The sequence below is a fragment of the Zingiber officinale genome, chromosome 3A (assembly GCF_018446385.1).
Source record: "Zingiber officinale cultivar Zhangliang chromosome 3A, Zo_v1.1, whole genome shotgun sequence".
NCBI classification, from domain to species: Eukaryota; Viridiplantae; Streptophyta; class Magnoliopsida; order Zingiberales; family Zingiberaceae; genus Zingiber; species Zingiber officinale.
Genome location: NC_055990.1, coordinates 92,578,401 through 92,593,793, shown reverse-complemented (window position 1 = coordinate 92,593,793; position 15,393 = coordinate 92,578,401). Strand labels below are relative to the sequence as shown.

Sequence of the window (15,393 nt, the reverse complement as noted above, 5' to 3'; positions counted from 1 at the left end):
ATAAGCAACAGTAAAATAAACAAAGAAACAGACTTGGCGATTTACTTGGTTACAACCAAGACGTTTGTTAATCCAAGGCAGAAGAAAAATGCTATGAAAAGATCTCCTTCTCTGAAGGCGGAGAAACCTTTTACACAATGGAAAGCTCAGACAAGTTGCTAGGAATGACTACAGAGTTGAAAGAACAATTGATTTATAATTCCTAGCTCCAGGGGCCTTTATATAGTTTCTGGAAATTCTATCTCGGAGGTCCAAGGTGCCTCCAATAGAGGTCCAAGGTGCCTCCAAGGGAGTGAGCGGATAGAACTCTATCCGCAGCGCAAATGATCATTTTGACCAGATGAAGGCGCCTTCATCAAGCCTTGAAGGTGCCTTTAAGGTGAAGGCACCTTCAAGCCATGATGAAGGCGCCTTGAGCTGCCTTTCCAGCTCATTTTCTTCTTTGCTTCAACTTCTGAAGTTCCGTCCTTTTGGGTGATTCCGGCCAACCGAAATAGAGCTCGCCCGAACCCAGTTTCCAGCCTTCTCCTCGAGCAGTCTTCCGACCCGGCTTAACATCCCTCGAACGTCGCGCACGTTCTTCTCGCCTACCGGTGTACTCTTCCGCAGCTCTCTCGTCCTTCAGACGCACCGAGCTCGTCGGCTCCCTTCCTGTGTCGTCCTTCTTGCTAGCTGCGTCTTTCGGTCGACTTCCTGCGCTCCTAAGCTCCTGCACACTCAGACACAGGGATCAAACACAAAGCATGACCTAACCAACTTGGTTGATCACATCAAAACAACCACGAGGTCTAACAATCTCCTCCTTTTTGATGTGCATCAAACCCAAGTTCAAGTTAGGGTAAAAATAGATAAACAGTAATTTTAAAGAAAATTACTAAACTAACATGTTAAGCATAAATTTGTAATAAATAAAATTGCAACTATTTAATTTAGAGTTAAAAAGAAAATTTAAAACTCAAAATTTTGAAAATATTCTCTCCCCCTAGACTTGTACGTTTCTCTCCCCCCTTTGATCACAGCAAAAACGGGATAATAATAAGAGAATATGATATTTATTTGAAAAATATTTAGTAAATTCTTAAGTTAAAAATATTTCTGAGCAAAATGAATTTTTAGAATTTTGAAAACAATTTCTAAAAATGACCATAAAAACATTCTAAGTAAAAATTTTGAAGATTTTTAAAGACAATATTTGCAAAACTTTCAAATCATTATTTAATTCTTATTTAATGCTTTTTCAGAAAGTTAATTAAATATTTTATTTAAATATTTCAGCTTCCAGGTCGTGGCGAGGCACTATGCCTTCTTGGTTATTGGAGCAACAACTACTTCCTTAGACAAAACCTCATAGAGAAATTTTAACATTTAATTTTCTTGCTGGAAGCTTTAATAATAAAAGAAATTTAGTCTAATAAAGCTTTTGGAACCCAATAGAGGTTCCTTCCTACTGGATTAATCAGAAACTTAGGGGTATATAATTCTTGGGAATTTTCCTAAGTTGACCTTGATGATGTTTAACATACCAATTCAATTTCCCAAAGATTCTTAATTTGGATTTTTGAAAAACATTTGAACATGTGGCACATTTCAATTTTTTAATTTGTATTTTCAAATCATCATTTTCAGAGTTCAATTTATCTAAGATACTATTTAATTCAGCATTCTCTTTTCCTAACTTAAATAGATCTTTAGAAAGAGACTTAATAAATTGAAAGGACTGAGTCGGGGTTAGATTACGTACCTTACTTACCTGAATTGGTGATGCTCCCCCTTCACTGTAGCTTTCTTCCTCTGATGTTCCTCCTCCTTCATCTATGCTCATCTCTGAGCTTGACTCTTCTTCCAACTGATGGTTAGCCATTAGCGCTAACCCCGAGAAGGCTTCGACCTCTGATTCGGAAGAAGACGAATCTGACCAAGTGACCTTCAGACTCTTCTGTTTGGAGGAAGATTGTCTCTTTTCCTTTACTCTTCCCTTTTTCTTCAATTTTGGGCAGTCATCTTTGATGTGCCCTTCTTCGTTACAGTTGTAGCAACAAACCGTTCTTCTCTTTCGCTCATGCCTCTTTGTTTGCAATCTAAATTTATTAGAATTAAAAAACTTATTGAAACACTTTATCAGTAGTGCCGCTTCTGATTGGTCGATCGAGGCTTCGAAGTCAGAATCGTTTGTTCTTGCCTTTAAGACAACGTTCTGATTAGTTTTCTCCACTTCATTGGGCTCTGCAATCCGAGATTCGTGAAGTTCAAAAGTTGAAAATAAATTTTCTAAAGTACTTACCTCGAAGTCCTTAGAGATGTAGTATGCATCTACTAAGGACGCCCATTCTGGAGTTCTGGGGAAGGCGTTGAGCGCGTACCGGATTGAGTCTCGGTTCATTACTTCTTCTCCAAGATTGCTTAGTTAAATTATTAGCTCCCTAATCCTTGCTTGGAGTTGCGCTACCTTCTCGTCGTTGTTCATCCGAAGGTTCATTAAATGGGTCCGGAGGATGTCGCGCCTCGCTAGCTTAGCTTCCGAGGTACATTAGTGAAGCTATAGGGATTTACCCCAGAGGTCTTTAGCGGAATCGTAGCTCCTGATCCGACTTACCTCCTGGGGCGGCAAAACACTGAGTAGGTGGAACTCTGCTTTTCCGTTGGCGACAAAATCGACTTGCTCCTTCTTACTCCACTGATGCTCTTCTTTGTCTTTCGGAACTTCAAAACCATATTTCATAGTTAGTAAAATATCGAAGTTGGTTTTAAAAAAATACCTCCATCCGACATTTCCATGTCAAAGTCTCCGTCGAACTTCGAGGGATGAATGCTTGTTCCGGCCATCGTGTTGATCTTCATGCTTCAGTCGGCGGTTAGTCCTTCTGAGGCGGTCTTACTCTGATACCAATTGTAGGTGCAGCGGAGGTCGGCAAGAGGGGGGTGAATTGCTTCTGAAAATAAAAAATACCCTCCTCAAGACTTTCAACTTAAAATAATAAGCAACAGTAAAATAAACAAAGAAACGGACTCAGCGATTTACTTGGTTACAACCAAGACGGTTGTTAATACAAGGCAGAAGAAAAGCGCTCTGAAAAGATCTCCTTCTCTGAAGGCGGAGAAGCCTTTTACACAATGGAAAGCTCAGACAAGTTGCTAGGAATGACTACAGAGTTGAAAGAACAATTGATTTATAATTCCTAGCTCCAGGGGCCTTTATATAGCCTCTAGAAATTCTATCTCGGAGGTCCAAGGCGCCTCCAATAGAGGTCCAAGGCGCCTCTAAGGGAGTGAGCGGATAGAACTCTATCCGCAGCGCAAGCGGTCATTTTGACCAGATGAAGGCGCCTTCATCAAGCCTTGAAGGCGCCTTCAAGGTGAAGGCGCCTTCATCAAGCCTTGAAGGCGCCTTTAAGGTGAAGGCGTCTTCAAGCCATGATGAAGGCGCCTTGAGCTGCCTTTCCAACTCATTTTCTTCTTTGCTTCAACTTCCGAAATTTTGTCCTTTTGGGTGATTTCGGCCAACCGAAATAGGGTTCACCCGAACCCAGTTTCTGGCCTTCTCCTCGAGCAGTCTTCCGACCCAGCTTAATGTCCCTCGAACGCCGTGCACGTTCTTCTTGCCCACCGGTGTACTCTTCCGCAGCTCTCTCGTCCTTCTGACGCACCGAGCCCGTCGGCTCCCTTCCCGTACCGTCCTTCTCGCTAGCTGCGTCTTCCGCTCGACTTCCTGCTCTCCTGCACACTCAGACACAGGGATCAAACACAAAGCAGGACCTAACCAACTTAGTTGATCACATCAAAACAACCACGGGGTCTAACAGGTACAAGTATCAGGTGTTGATGAAATTGTGAATAATGAAATATATCTCAAATTCTAGGAAGTATTGAGTGCTACAGATGAACCATTATAGACTGATTGTGACAATCAGACTAAATTATCATTCACCGCAAGACTATAAATGTCAAGGCAGAGTTTAATGTGTTAGAAGATTATTTTAATACTTTTGTTCAAACTTTTGAAGAGGCATTGCCCTGTGATAATATACTGCCTAATGATTTTTACAGTATGAAAAAGCTTACGAAAGAATTAGGCCTTTTGGTGGAAAGAATTGATGTTTGCAGAGCTAGGTGTATGCTATATTGGGGAGATGATGCATATGCAAATGTTTGTAAATTCTGTAATCAAGATAGGTACAAGAGCACCAGAAGTAGTCAACAGTGACGTAAATCATACAGACAGTTATTTTATTTGCCTTTAACTCATAGGTTACAAAGACTTTATGCATCAAAGATCACTGTTGAACACATGACTTGGTATGCAAATCATCGAACAAAAGATGGGCTAATGTGTCATCCATTAGATGCAGAGGCGTGGAAAAAATTTGATATAACATATCCTGAATTTGTGAAGGAGACTGGAAACATTAGGTTAGGTCTCTGTGCTAACGGATTTGCTCCATTTGGTAAATCAGGGAGACAATATTCTTGTTGGTCAGTTATATTAACTCCGTATAATCTTTTGCCTGGAATGTATATGAAAACATCGTATATGTTTTTAACATTGGTTGTGCTTGGCCCAAAAAATCCGAAAAAGTTAATAGATGTTTATATGCAACCACTAATTGTAGAGCTAAAACAATAATGGGATGAAGGTTTTCCTACATACGACATTCATACTAATCATATATTTGTAATGAAGGCTGCTCTTCTTCGGACCATAAATGACTTTCTGGCTTATGGTATGTTGTTTGATTGGAGTACTGCTAGAATCTTATGATGCCCAATATGTATGGAGAGATCAAAGTCGATCAGATTGAAACATGGGAAGAAACTAAGTTATTTTAATTGTCATAAATAATTTTTACCACTAATTCATAATTTCAGAAGGAATAAAGATGAATTTCGTCCAAATTTTTTTTTTAAAAAAAAAAGATAAAGCTTGGAGTGGAGATAGAGCTAGAATCATTAAGGTTTGAGTTAATCTTTAATCTTAATTTATAATTTAGATTTTCTTAATTTTGTAACTGCTATAATTAAAATTTTAATTTTTCATAGGAGAGATATGATCAACTATCGTTATCATAGAGAAGTTCAGGTGATGGCAATGACAATGCCCTATCTGAGCAGTTACTAATAATTTAGAGTTATGGCTAGTAGAGCCGTCAATTTGGGTTGGGTCCGTCGGGTTGGTCTGCCCCGTCAAACAATTTAAGCTGGTTGGATTGGAATTTTATCAACCCAAGCCCGTCGTGGGCCGACCTGCCTAGGCCTATGACCCACGCGGGTCAGCCCGCGACAGGCTTGGGTTGGCCCGCGGGTTGAGAAATACATATAAACTAAATTTTATGTCAATTTATTATCTTTCTTTATTATAAATTTAAAATAAGAATATTACTTTTCATCCAACATAAGTACTTGTTTGTGTCTATTTATATTTAAAATATACATTTATGAATACATTTGATTAATGAAATCTTTCTGAAGTAAAATATTGAAGATATAAAATATTTTTTAAATTTTTTTAAAAAATTTTGATGGGCCCGCGGGTTGACCCGCCAAACCCGCAACCCGCATTGGATTAGATTGGGTTGGAAATTTCTCAACCCGCCAAGTTGACGGGTCGGCCCGCCCCTCCTTGCCAAATAGTTAGCCCACCACGGGCCGACCCACCCCGCCACGGGTTGGCCCATTTGACAACTCTAATGGCTAGAGGCGTTTGGGAGAGTCAAAGGGGGAAGGATATCAAGTATGGGTTCTGTGAGCACAACCTGTTGACTCGTGTGCGAGCGCGACCTGCGCACACGAATGTCGGGTCGATCGGGACAAAAATTTGCCCAAGTGGAACAATCAACATTTTGTCGGATGCATTAAATTCGAGAATGCAGAATAAAACCGGTCAAGTAATAATGAATGAAACGATGCTATTAATCTGAGCTCCTATATAAGGAGGCTGCGATCATAGGCAGAGGACACACAGTAAGCAAAGAAAAGGCATTCGGGTACCACTCAGCTCGTCGTGACCACCAATGCTTGGTCAGATTCACAGTCGGTCGTTGTATCCTGGGAAACAGACGACCCTTGTAAGCCTCGAAGCATAGCCGGAGGTGGACGAATCTGTTTTAAGGAAACTACAACTCGCAGGCCTCGGTCAGCTCGCCCGGTCGGTCTCTTTGTCAGACCGACAGACTTCTCTGCCCGCTCGAGATCTTCGCCTGGCCTGTCAGCTCGTCCAGTCGGCCAGTCTTTCTGACAGCCCGACCTGTTCACTTCACTCGGCCTGTTTGCTCGACCCAGTCGACCTCTCTGACAGCCCGACCTGTCTGCTTCGACCGGTCTGTCTACTCGACCCGGTTGACCTCTCTAACAGCCCAACATGTCTACCACCCGGTCTGTCTGCTCGACCCGACCGACCTCTTTTGCTCTGCCTATATGCCTCGTCCGACCGACCTCTTTGCTCAGACGCTCTGCTCACTCAGTCACTCTGAGGTTAACACTTCGATAAAAATCAACCCCTGCTGACAGCCTGAGATCATCTGCTCAAGTCAGCTCAACTGTAAGTTGAATTTAAATTCTGTGTCATTTTTAAATTTAACTAAGTCTCCTTAAAATCTCTTGCAATAGATCATTTGTATTCCAAGATGCACTACATCAATCAAAAATTAAAAAAAAAAAACAAATCTCTCTTTTAAGATCACTCCTCCAAAGAGAATTCGAATGGTAGACAAAAACAACAAATAACATATCAAACTGTTTCTCCACATGCTTAAATTGAACAGAATGAGGAAACAAGAGAGCATAGCTCCAAGCCATATGTGCTTTCTCTTTGCATTATCTGTGTCCCTAGCCAGGCCAAACCAAGATCGGCTTAAGCGACTCGCCTTCGTTCATTCATTCGTCAACGAAGAACGATCGATTAACTTGGCACAGTGCCTTGCTCCTGATTCTGAAAACTCGAACCAAAGTTGTCAGTTTTCACCATTGCATACACAATCTCAAGGACCACAAATCAATGCCCAAGGAATTCCTTCTCGTGGCCGGCATATCTGCAATCCAAATGGTGCATTTGCATATTTGTACCCTACTGAAAGTTCTTCGACAGGCTATATCAGAAGGCACCATTGACCGATCGGCCACCATCAAGCTTAGAGTCAGTGTAGTCGTATTTGGCTGCAATGATCTCTTGATACATTACTGTAAACTATTCGTTTAAAGTAGAATCATAAACGTGGCTTGATGCTGCAAGTATCACGATAGACTCATAATTTAAGTCCTGAAGACCAGCTATATCCGACCTCCTTTACCGACACACTAGCATCCAATACTTTCCTCAATCTCTCCTTTTCTACCCACATCTTTTGTTGCGCGTATATGTTCGATAGCAAGATGTATGGACTGTCTTTGTGTGGTTCCAACTCCATGACCTTTTTGGCTGACTTCTCCCCCATTTCGATAGCTCCATGGATTCCGCAAGTTCCGAGAAGAGCTTCCCATGCCAATGGATCTTTTTCTAAACCCATATCCTTGATAAACCTCTCTGCTTTGTCTAGTCTTCCAGCACGGCCCAACATATCAATCACGCAGGCATAGTGCTCGGTCGTTGGCTTGATGTTGCGATCCTTAACCATCGAGTGAAATATCCCGATTCCTTCATCAATGAGACCTCCGTGGCTACATGTAGATAGAGCTGCAAGAAAAGTGACAGTGTCAAGGTTAGCTCCTCCTGATCTTTCCAATCGTCTGAAGATTCGAAGGGCTTCTCCCCCCTTCCCATGTTGCCCGAAACCGTTGATCATTATAGTCCACGACACGGTATCCCTTCTTTGCATCGCTGCGAATGCCAATTCAGCATCTTTCACACTGCCACACTTGAAGTACATGTCCACGAGCGCATTTGCCACCATTGCGTCGTGGAAGACATCCAACTTGACGATCCTCGAGTGAACCATTCTCCCGAGATCGAGGCTCGACAATTTGCTGAATGCAGGTAACACACTAGCAAAGCAAACTCCATTCTCCAACAATCCTACACGAACCATTTTGTAGTAATAACTCACTGCCTCTGTTGCCAAACCATTCTGAACTAATCCTGCGATCATCGAAGTCCACGAGATGATGTTCGAGTTTGAAATTCCGTTGAACACATCAACTGCTGAATCCATTTCTCCTCCGCATTTCGAGTACATAGTTACAAGAGCATTCCCTATCGGCGCGTCGAACACCAAGCCGACCTTCAAGGAGCAGCCGTGCAGCTGCATGCCGAAACTCAAATCCTCTGCCACAGAGCATGTCTTCAACACACTGGTCAGGGTGAAGCAGTCGAAGCCAAACAGGCTTTCCTTTTGCATTCTAGAGAATATCTCTGCGGCATGCTTCTTGCTCCCTCTACGAGCGCACACATCGATAGCAATGTTCCAAGACACCAAGTCCACATCCTCTATTTCGTCGAACACCTGTAGCGCATCCTCCAGCCCTCTGTATCGCTCGTATTGGTTAACCATGGCGCTGCCGACGAAAGGATTCGAGTTGAGGCGCAGCTTCACCGAATGGGAGTGGATTTGCTCCACCAAATCGGTCGAGACGTCGAGCAAGGCCGTGAGGGTGATGTGGTCCGGTTGGAGTTTCTCCCGCAGCATCCGGCCGTAGAGCCGTAGGGTCTCGCCGGAATCACGATCCACGCGAGCATAGGAAGTGACGAGCGTGTTGTAGGAGACGACGTCCCTGCAGGGCATTTCGTCGAACAGTTGGTGCGCGTGGTGAAGGAGGCCGACTCTGCAGTAGATGCGGAGGAGTTTATTCCATGGAGGGTCGCGGAGCTTGATGAGGAAGGCATGGGCGGCGGAGGCAAAGCGAGGGACGCCAGCTGCGGAGGCGACGCACGCGTCGAGGAGGCTGTGGGCGTCGAAGGATACGGTGGCGGAGGCGACGAGGTTTAGAGCGCGAGAGAAGTGGCGGTGTTGGGGACGTCTAAGCAATAACATAATTTCAGTGGACAAATTTCAAACACCTTCAGAACATTTAATTCGTGGGGGAGCAGATCTTCTGATCGTACAAAAATTATCAGGAGGTGGACTATTTATAATTAATTATGATCGGATTATAATCATGATTCAATCATAATTGGTTATGATTTTTCCTTGAATTCATCGTCTCTATCAGGTTATAATTTGGATCGGAGCGGACGGCCGGAGGTCGCCCCCCGCTCAGCGCCCGACAACTTGGACACTTGTCGCGGGCGCCCGCTTCGACCTAAACTATAATCTAGTAGGGACGATGATCCTAGAGAGAGATCGCAACCAATTGCGATTGAATCGCATCCACGATCTAGCCATAATTACGAGTGATTCATCCCTTGATCAACTTTTTTGTGGACAGAGATCTGATTGGGGGGTGGTCTAATACATTGGATACTAACCCTTTTTTATATTAAAAATTAGAATAAAAATGAAAAGAACACTTTATTTTTATTGGAATCATAACATTTTTTATTTATTATCGATATATTTTTATTTTCTAACTTATTCCTATTTTATGTGTCATCGTCAATAGCGGAGTTAGTCCGGGTGATTTACTAAGTTTAGGTAATTTACTCAAGTTGATCTTGAGTGATCTACTCGGGCTGAACTCGAGCTATGGGTCACGAGCCGTGTTCTAAAAAGCGTCATTAAGCACCGCCTAAACGCGCTTAAGCGTGCTTAAGCGCGAAACGAGGAAGAAAAACTTCGCTTTAGGTGAAAGCGGGGGAAAAAGCGGTCAAAGTATGTTTGACCAAATTAAGCATGATTAAGCGCGCTTAATAGCGCCTAAGCGCGATTTTTTATTTATAATTTTAATTGATTTGTAAATTTTTAAAGAACATAAGGAAAAAAAAAATTAGAGAAAACGAAGAGATACAACATCTCTCAACTCTTGAGAGAAAAGTCATAATCTGCCATAAACCTTCTATCTATCTGCTATCAAGAAAACCTAGAAAAAGTGATCGGAAAGTATTACAACTTGTCACTGACTTCAAATTTTGCAAACAAATCGGCGGTGGGGCGGTGGCGGCGGCGACAGCGACAGGGGCGACGGTTTCTGTCCTATTAGGACAAATTTTTGCAAGATTGATGAACAAGAAGAAGGGCAAGGATAAATTAGAGACTTTACTTGCACGTGATGGTAGCAAGGCACAATCTTGGATAGTTGAGGGTTGTGATGATAAAGTTGAGGTGGAGATTGACACTTTACAACCAATAAGAGACATTAATGCTAATATTATAGGGGAGCCCGATGAAAACGAGTTTGTATCGGATAATACGGAAGATGAGATAAATGAAGATGAGGAGATCGAATTAGAATCAGACAAGGAATTAGATAATATCTAATTTTTTATGTTCTTTTATTGTGAAAATTGAAAACTAATGGATATTATAAACTTTGTGACTTTTGTCTTTCTAAACATGTGAGAAATTTATGCATGAACGTTAAAATTATCATGTTTAAGTATTATTTGATCTATTTATTTGTTTAAAATAATTAAATTTTATTTAAAAATAAAAAATACTTTTTTATGCTTAAAATTGTCCTAAGCTCGCTTAAGCTTATAAAGCTTGACGCTTGGACTCGGCGCTTCGTCGCACTTTTTAAAACAATGGTCACGAGCAATGACTTTGTCACCCCATGTTGCTTTCCTTTTTCTTTCATATTTTTCCTTTGTCACGCTATAAATCTAAACTTATCTCTTTCTCAACACCGTTGGGCCCCCATCTACAGCTCAAGTAAATGTTAACGTGGCTCCGCCCTTGGTTGTCATAATAGCTATAAGTTCATAATTATTATAATATGAATACTTTAATTCTGATCAACACATAATATTTTATTATAGCAGTTATAGTTCATAACTATTATAATATGAACACTTCATTTCTAGTCTATACTAGTTAATATTATATTATAATAACACTTTCATTATGATAAATACTAATGATACTACATTATATTAGCTACTATTCATAGTTGCTAGTTAGGATTATATTATCATGCAAAGAGTCATTGTGCTAAGATAAAATATTCCTCGTAATTTTCATGTCTATATTTAGTCGGGGGTTGACAATTCTAGGTTGTTAGAGATGAGTATTATCATCTTTTTACTCTAATGATCAATATTATCTTATAGTATTTATAAGATTATAGCTATTATAAATATGTAGTTGTAATAGCTATTGAATCATAACTAATAGTTTTAGAAAATAAAATGCGTCGATGTTATTTTGATGATAAATGAAAAGGGGTGCTATCTTGATGATTTCCAATAAAAGAAGTCACCCTTTGACTTTTGTCTTAAAAAAAAAACAACAATATGCCTCACCCCACCATTTTAAAAGGCAAAAATCAACAAACGTACTTTTGATTTGAATCATTAAAAGGTACCCTCTTGATTTTTTTAATCATGTTATATGCCACCCGTCTCTCTCTCTCTCTCTTTAAAATGGCACAGCTACTTTCAAGATCCCGCTACATGCATTAAATCATAAATCAATCGAACATGTTCTAACAGTTATAATTCATAATTATTATAACGTAAATATTAAATGAGTAATTTGAATTAGCATTGTAACAATTATAAATCATAATTGTTATAATTATTATAACATTTACGTCGTAGTTGTTATAATGTACATGTGTATATGAACAAAGTTAAATTTATGTTGTAACAATTATAAAATTATAACTATGTCAATGTGAATATTTTTAATCATGTTAAGTATGCATTGTAACAATTATGAAATCTAACTGCTATAACATGAATAATAAATATAAAATCATAATTACTACAATATAAATATTAATGAGCAGGTCAAATCTATTTAGCATTGTATTTAATGCTTGTGACATAGATACTGAGATCAGCATGGTCATTTTACAAAGAAAATTGATGGTATGAGGTACCCTTTTAATTAAAAATTAAAAAAGGATGTCTTTTTAATTATTTAGAAGAAATGAGACATTCTTTTGATGTTTGCCCTTTCTAAAATATAAAACCTAAAGCAATTCTTTTAAAAAAAAATCTAACAAATTTTAAAAATTAATAATTTGCACAACTTAATTCAAAGAGTATTCTAATTATCTAAAAAATAATTAAATAAATAAAAATGATAACAAATTAGAGGGTAAACTACAAACTTAAAAAGTTTTATCAGTTCAATTTACAATGGCTTGTGTTAAACCCTATTGATCTTGAGACATCCTACTTAATTAGATTACTCGACAATACGTGCATCCAAGCTTAACCTGCGTTCGTATAGAGTTGAGCATGACGGAAGCTCAAGGTCAAGTTAGGCACTTGACTTAATTTGAAGTACTTAATTTGAGGGATACGACACCCTATTAATAAGAAAAAAAGCTATCAATAGTGAGAGCATTTTTTTTTACTTAATAAAATTTAATTACCAATAGAAATAAAAAAATATGAGAATTAATTTAATTTCCATATTTTATTATTCTTAACTTGGCTTCTTTAAAAAAAAATGAAGATGAGATTTTAGAAAACTATTTTAATCTGTTCTTTCCTTTATTTTGGTACCTGACCATAACCAAGTTTGAATACTTCCAACTATCTCAAATTCCATTTGAAATCTATTAATGAAACTTCACGCGATTATATCAAACATGACAGCAACTTTAGACCAAAGCCTAATTGGCAATGAGTATAGATAGAATACCCAAACTGATAATACAACATCATAGAGCTCGAAGCTCATGGTCCCAAAGAAGAATAGAACCACATTAAATCTACTAGTCTACATAATAAAGACTATTTCCACAACTTAAATGTGTGACCATAAGATCAGTAAAACTCCCCTTTTTGTCACTAACAATAACCATAATAAAAGAAAAACTTTAAATTTTTCAGAGGATAATATAAATTTGGTATCTCAAAACTTATATTTTTTCCAATCAGTAATACAAATTTGGTATCACATGCATTTACGATTTACCCTCTTGTACTGCTTTGGCTAACAATATACTTGTACACTTTATTTTTGCTACCATATCAAATGGTAATAAGAGTGTGAGTGTCCATGGACCAACAAACATGCCGAGGGAAGGTTAGTTATTCAAAAATCTTTTCACCTGTTGCGAATAGTAAAAAAAAGAAAGAACTAAATACGCAGAGATAGGCTGGGATCAAGAAGACATTTTTCCAACATTCTATGCTTGTAAGATCCATATCAGCTGACTTTGCGGCCTCCAAGATCCTTCCGGTGAGCCCGACGCCAACGATACCAGCTAAGGTCCCGGCGGTATTCGAAACTCCCATAACAATTCCTGCATATCGCGGAGCCACATCCATGTGATTTACAGCGAACCCGGCTCTTCCAAGTGCTAAGAATCCAAGAGAAATCGAAGAGCATATGACAGTCCAGGAGGGATTCCTGAATAGTGGAATGGCCATTAGAGCAAGAGCTGCAATGACAAAGCCGATGGTGTTGAGAAGCTTCCGAGTCTTGGTCACTGATAAGAACCTTCTTGTGATTAAGTGATCAGCTAAAATCCCTCCTGTGTTTGAGAAGATGAACATGTTGAAGTAAGGAATCATCTTAGAAGATCCCATGTCCTGAAGACTGAGCTGAAGGCCGAGTTCAAAGTACGTTGGCAACCAGTTCATTAGTACGTACAGTGCGTAGTGAAAGGTGAAGTTGTTTACCACGATTGCCCAAATCGGTAAGTTGAAAATTATCTTCTTCCAAGGAATTTTAGTGAAGCGCCTCAGGTTTCCAGCACTTGGGATTTTCTTTTCTCTTGAAACAGGCAAGTTGTGCTCTCCGAAACCTGCAGCAGCAGCTTTGGGATGTTCGGAACGAACTGGATCACTAGAAAACCTAAACCAGAGAAATGACCACATGATACCCAGAGCTGATTCAACCATGAAAACTGACTGAGGTCCCTTGTATTTTACCAGACTTGGCAACACAAGCATACCACCAGCTGCTCCTAGGTACATCCCGGATGTCGTAAGAGAAACAGAACGCGAGCGCTCATGGGGAGGGACCCATTGTGCTAGAATTGTGTGAATGGAGGGGAATATAAAGCCTTGTGCCACACCTACAAGGAAGCGGGCATAAACCATTATATTCACTTTGCTTGCATCTAGTGGAGCCAATGCACATGTTAGCGACCACAGCAAAAACGAAAACAGCAGAACTCGTCGTCCTCCAACATATTGTGCAACCCAACCCCGAGACACTTGTGACACAACATATCCATAATAGAATATCAAAAGTATTAGGCCCTTGCTTGATTGATTCACACCAATGCTACCAGCAGCCGCTGTGTACGCAATTGAGAATCCTATTCGCTCTATATAGCACACACTAGTGCAGATAAAGGTTAATAAAATGATAATGTACCGCTTTGGAAGTCTCATCTTCTTCAACAGTTCCATTAGTTTATATCATGGAGTGTATACCCATTGATGCGGTGATGAGGGGCCCATCCCGCGGAGGATCACAACCACAGTGTAGGTCAGAGTCAAGGCTGACCAACGCCCCTATAGCCTCGGCCGTTCGGGCAGCTCACTCGCCCGGCTGGCATAAAGAAGACCCGATCCAACATCAGCACGGCTCGGTAACACACCGAGCATCCAACGCTCAGAAAAACAAGTATCAAGTATCCGCAAAGGCGCGCTGAGCGGCAACCTCGTTCGGCCTTACATCAATCCTAGAAATCAGCGGAGCGGAATGACGACCGAGCAGATTACATTCAGACACATCAATATTATGACCAAGCAGCTTCCCGATTTGGCCAAGGAGCAGATCCGTCAGCCAAGCACTAATCCCGTTCGGCACATCAGTGGAACAAAGGATAGTGGAGTGCTGGCCGAGCGTCTATCCCGCTCGGCCCAGGGGTAGACAATGTTCGGACAAGATGAAGGTCGACCGAGCGGCTCTTCCGCTCGGCCCAATAATAGACAAAAGGAGTATTTATCGATATCCTTTTGGGAGCCAGTGTTGCTGACAGATGGCGTGGTCAGGTAGAGGATCGTACGACAGAAGCTTTGACTGTCATGTCAGAGATATGCTCGACTCGTTAAGGTATTGTGTCAGAGATACTTTCCTGACACATATTTTCATGGAAATCATGGAGAAGCGCATACGCCTTGGGAAGCGTGTACGTGCGCTACAGGAGCCCTATATAAAGGGAGGGTTCAAGCTTCAACAGAGATATGAGATAATCCACTGTTGTTGCTACTGTTCGTTACTTTGCTTTGCTTCCATACATCGTCGGTGATTGACTTGAACATCGAAAGGTCAACGCCAGGGACCCCTTCCCCAGCTCGGCACTGACGTAGTTGTGATTGCAAGGTCGCGTGGAGTCAACAGACGATCAGTCGGAACACCACATCCCCAGCTTCCGTCGTCTCGACTATTGGACAGG

At 40.6% G+C, this 15,393-nt stretch overlaps 2 protein-coding genes across 2 annotated transcripts; both read right to left on the bottom strand.

The window, feature by feature from the left end:
- Positions 1-7,235: 7,235 nt before the first annotated feature.
- On the bottom strand, positions 7,236-8,957 carry LOC122050522 (pentatricopeptide repeat-containing protein At4g33170-like). The gene has a single exon (XM_042611415.1). It carries the CDS (start codon positions 8,955-8,957, stop codon positions 7,236-7,238), a length of 1,722 nt encoding a protein of 573 aa, XP_042467349.1.
- A 3,958-nt stretch (positions 8,958-12,915) lies between these two features.
- Positions 12,916-14,416, bottom strand: LOC122053890 (probable anion transporter 7). The gene has a single exon (XM_042615803.1). It carries the CDS (start codon positions 14,399-14,401, stop codon positions 13,070-13,072), a length of 1,332 nt encoding a protein of 443 aa, XP_042471737.1. The 5' UTR covers positions 14,402-14,416; the 3' UTR covers positions 12,916-13,069.
- Between the last annotated feature and the right edge of the window lie 977 nt (positions 14,417-15,393).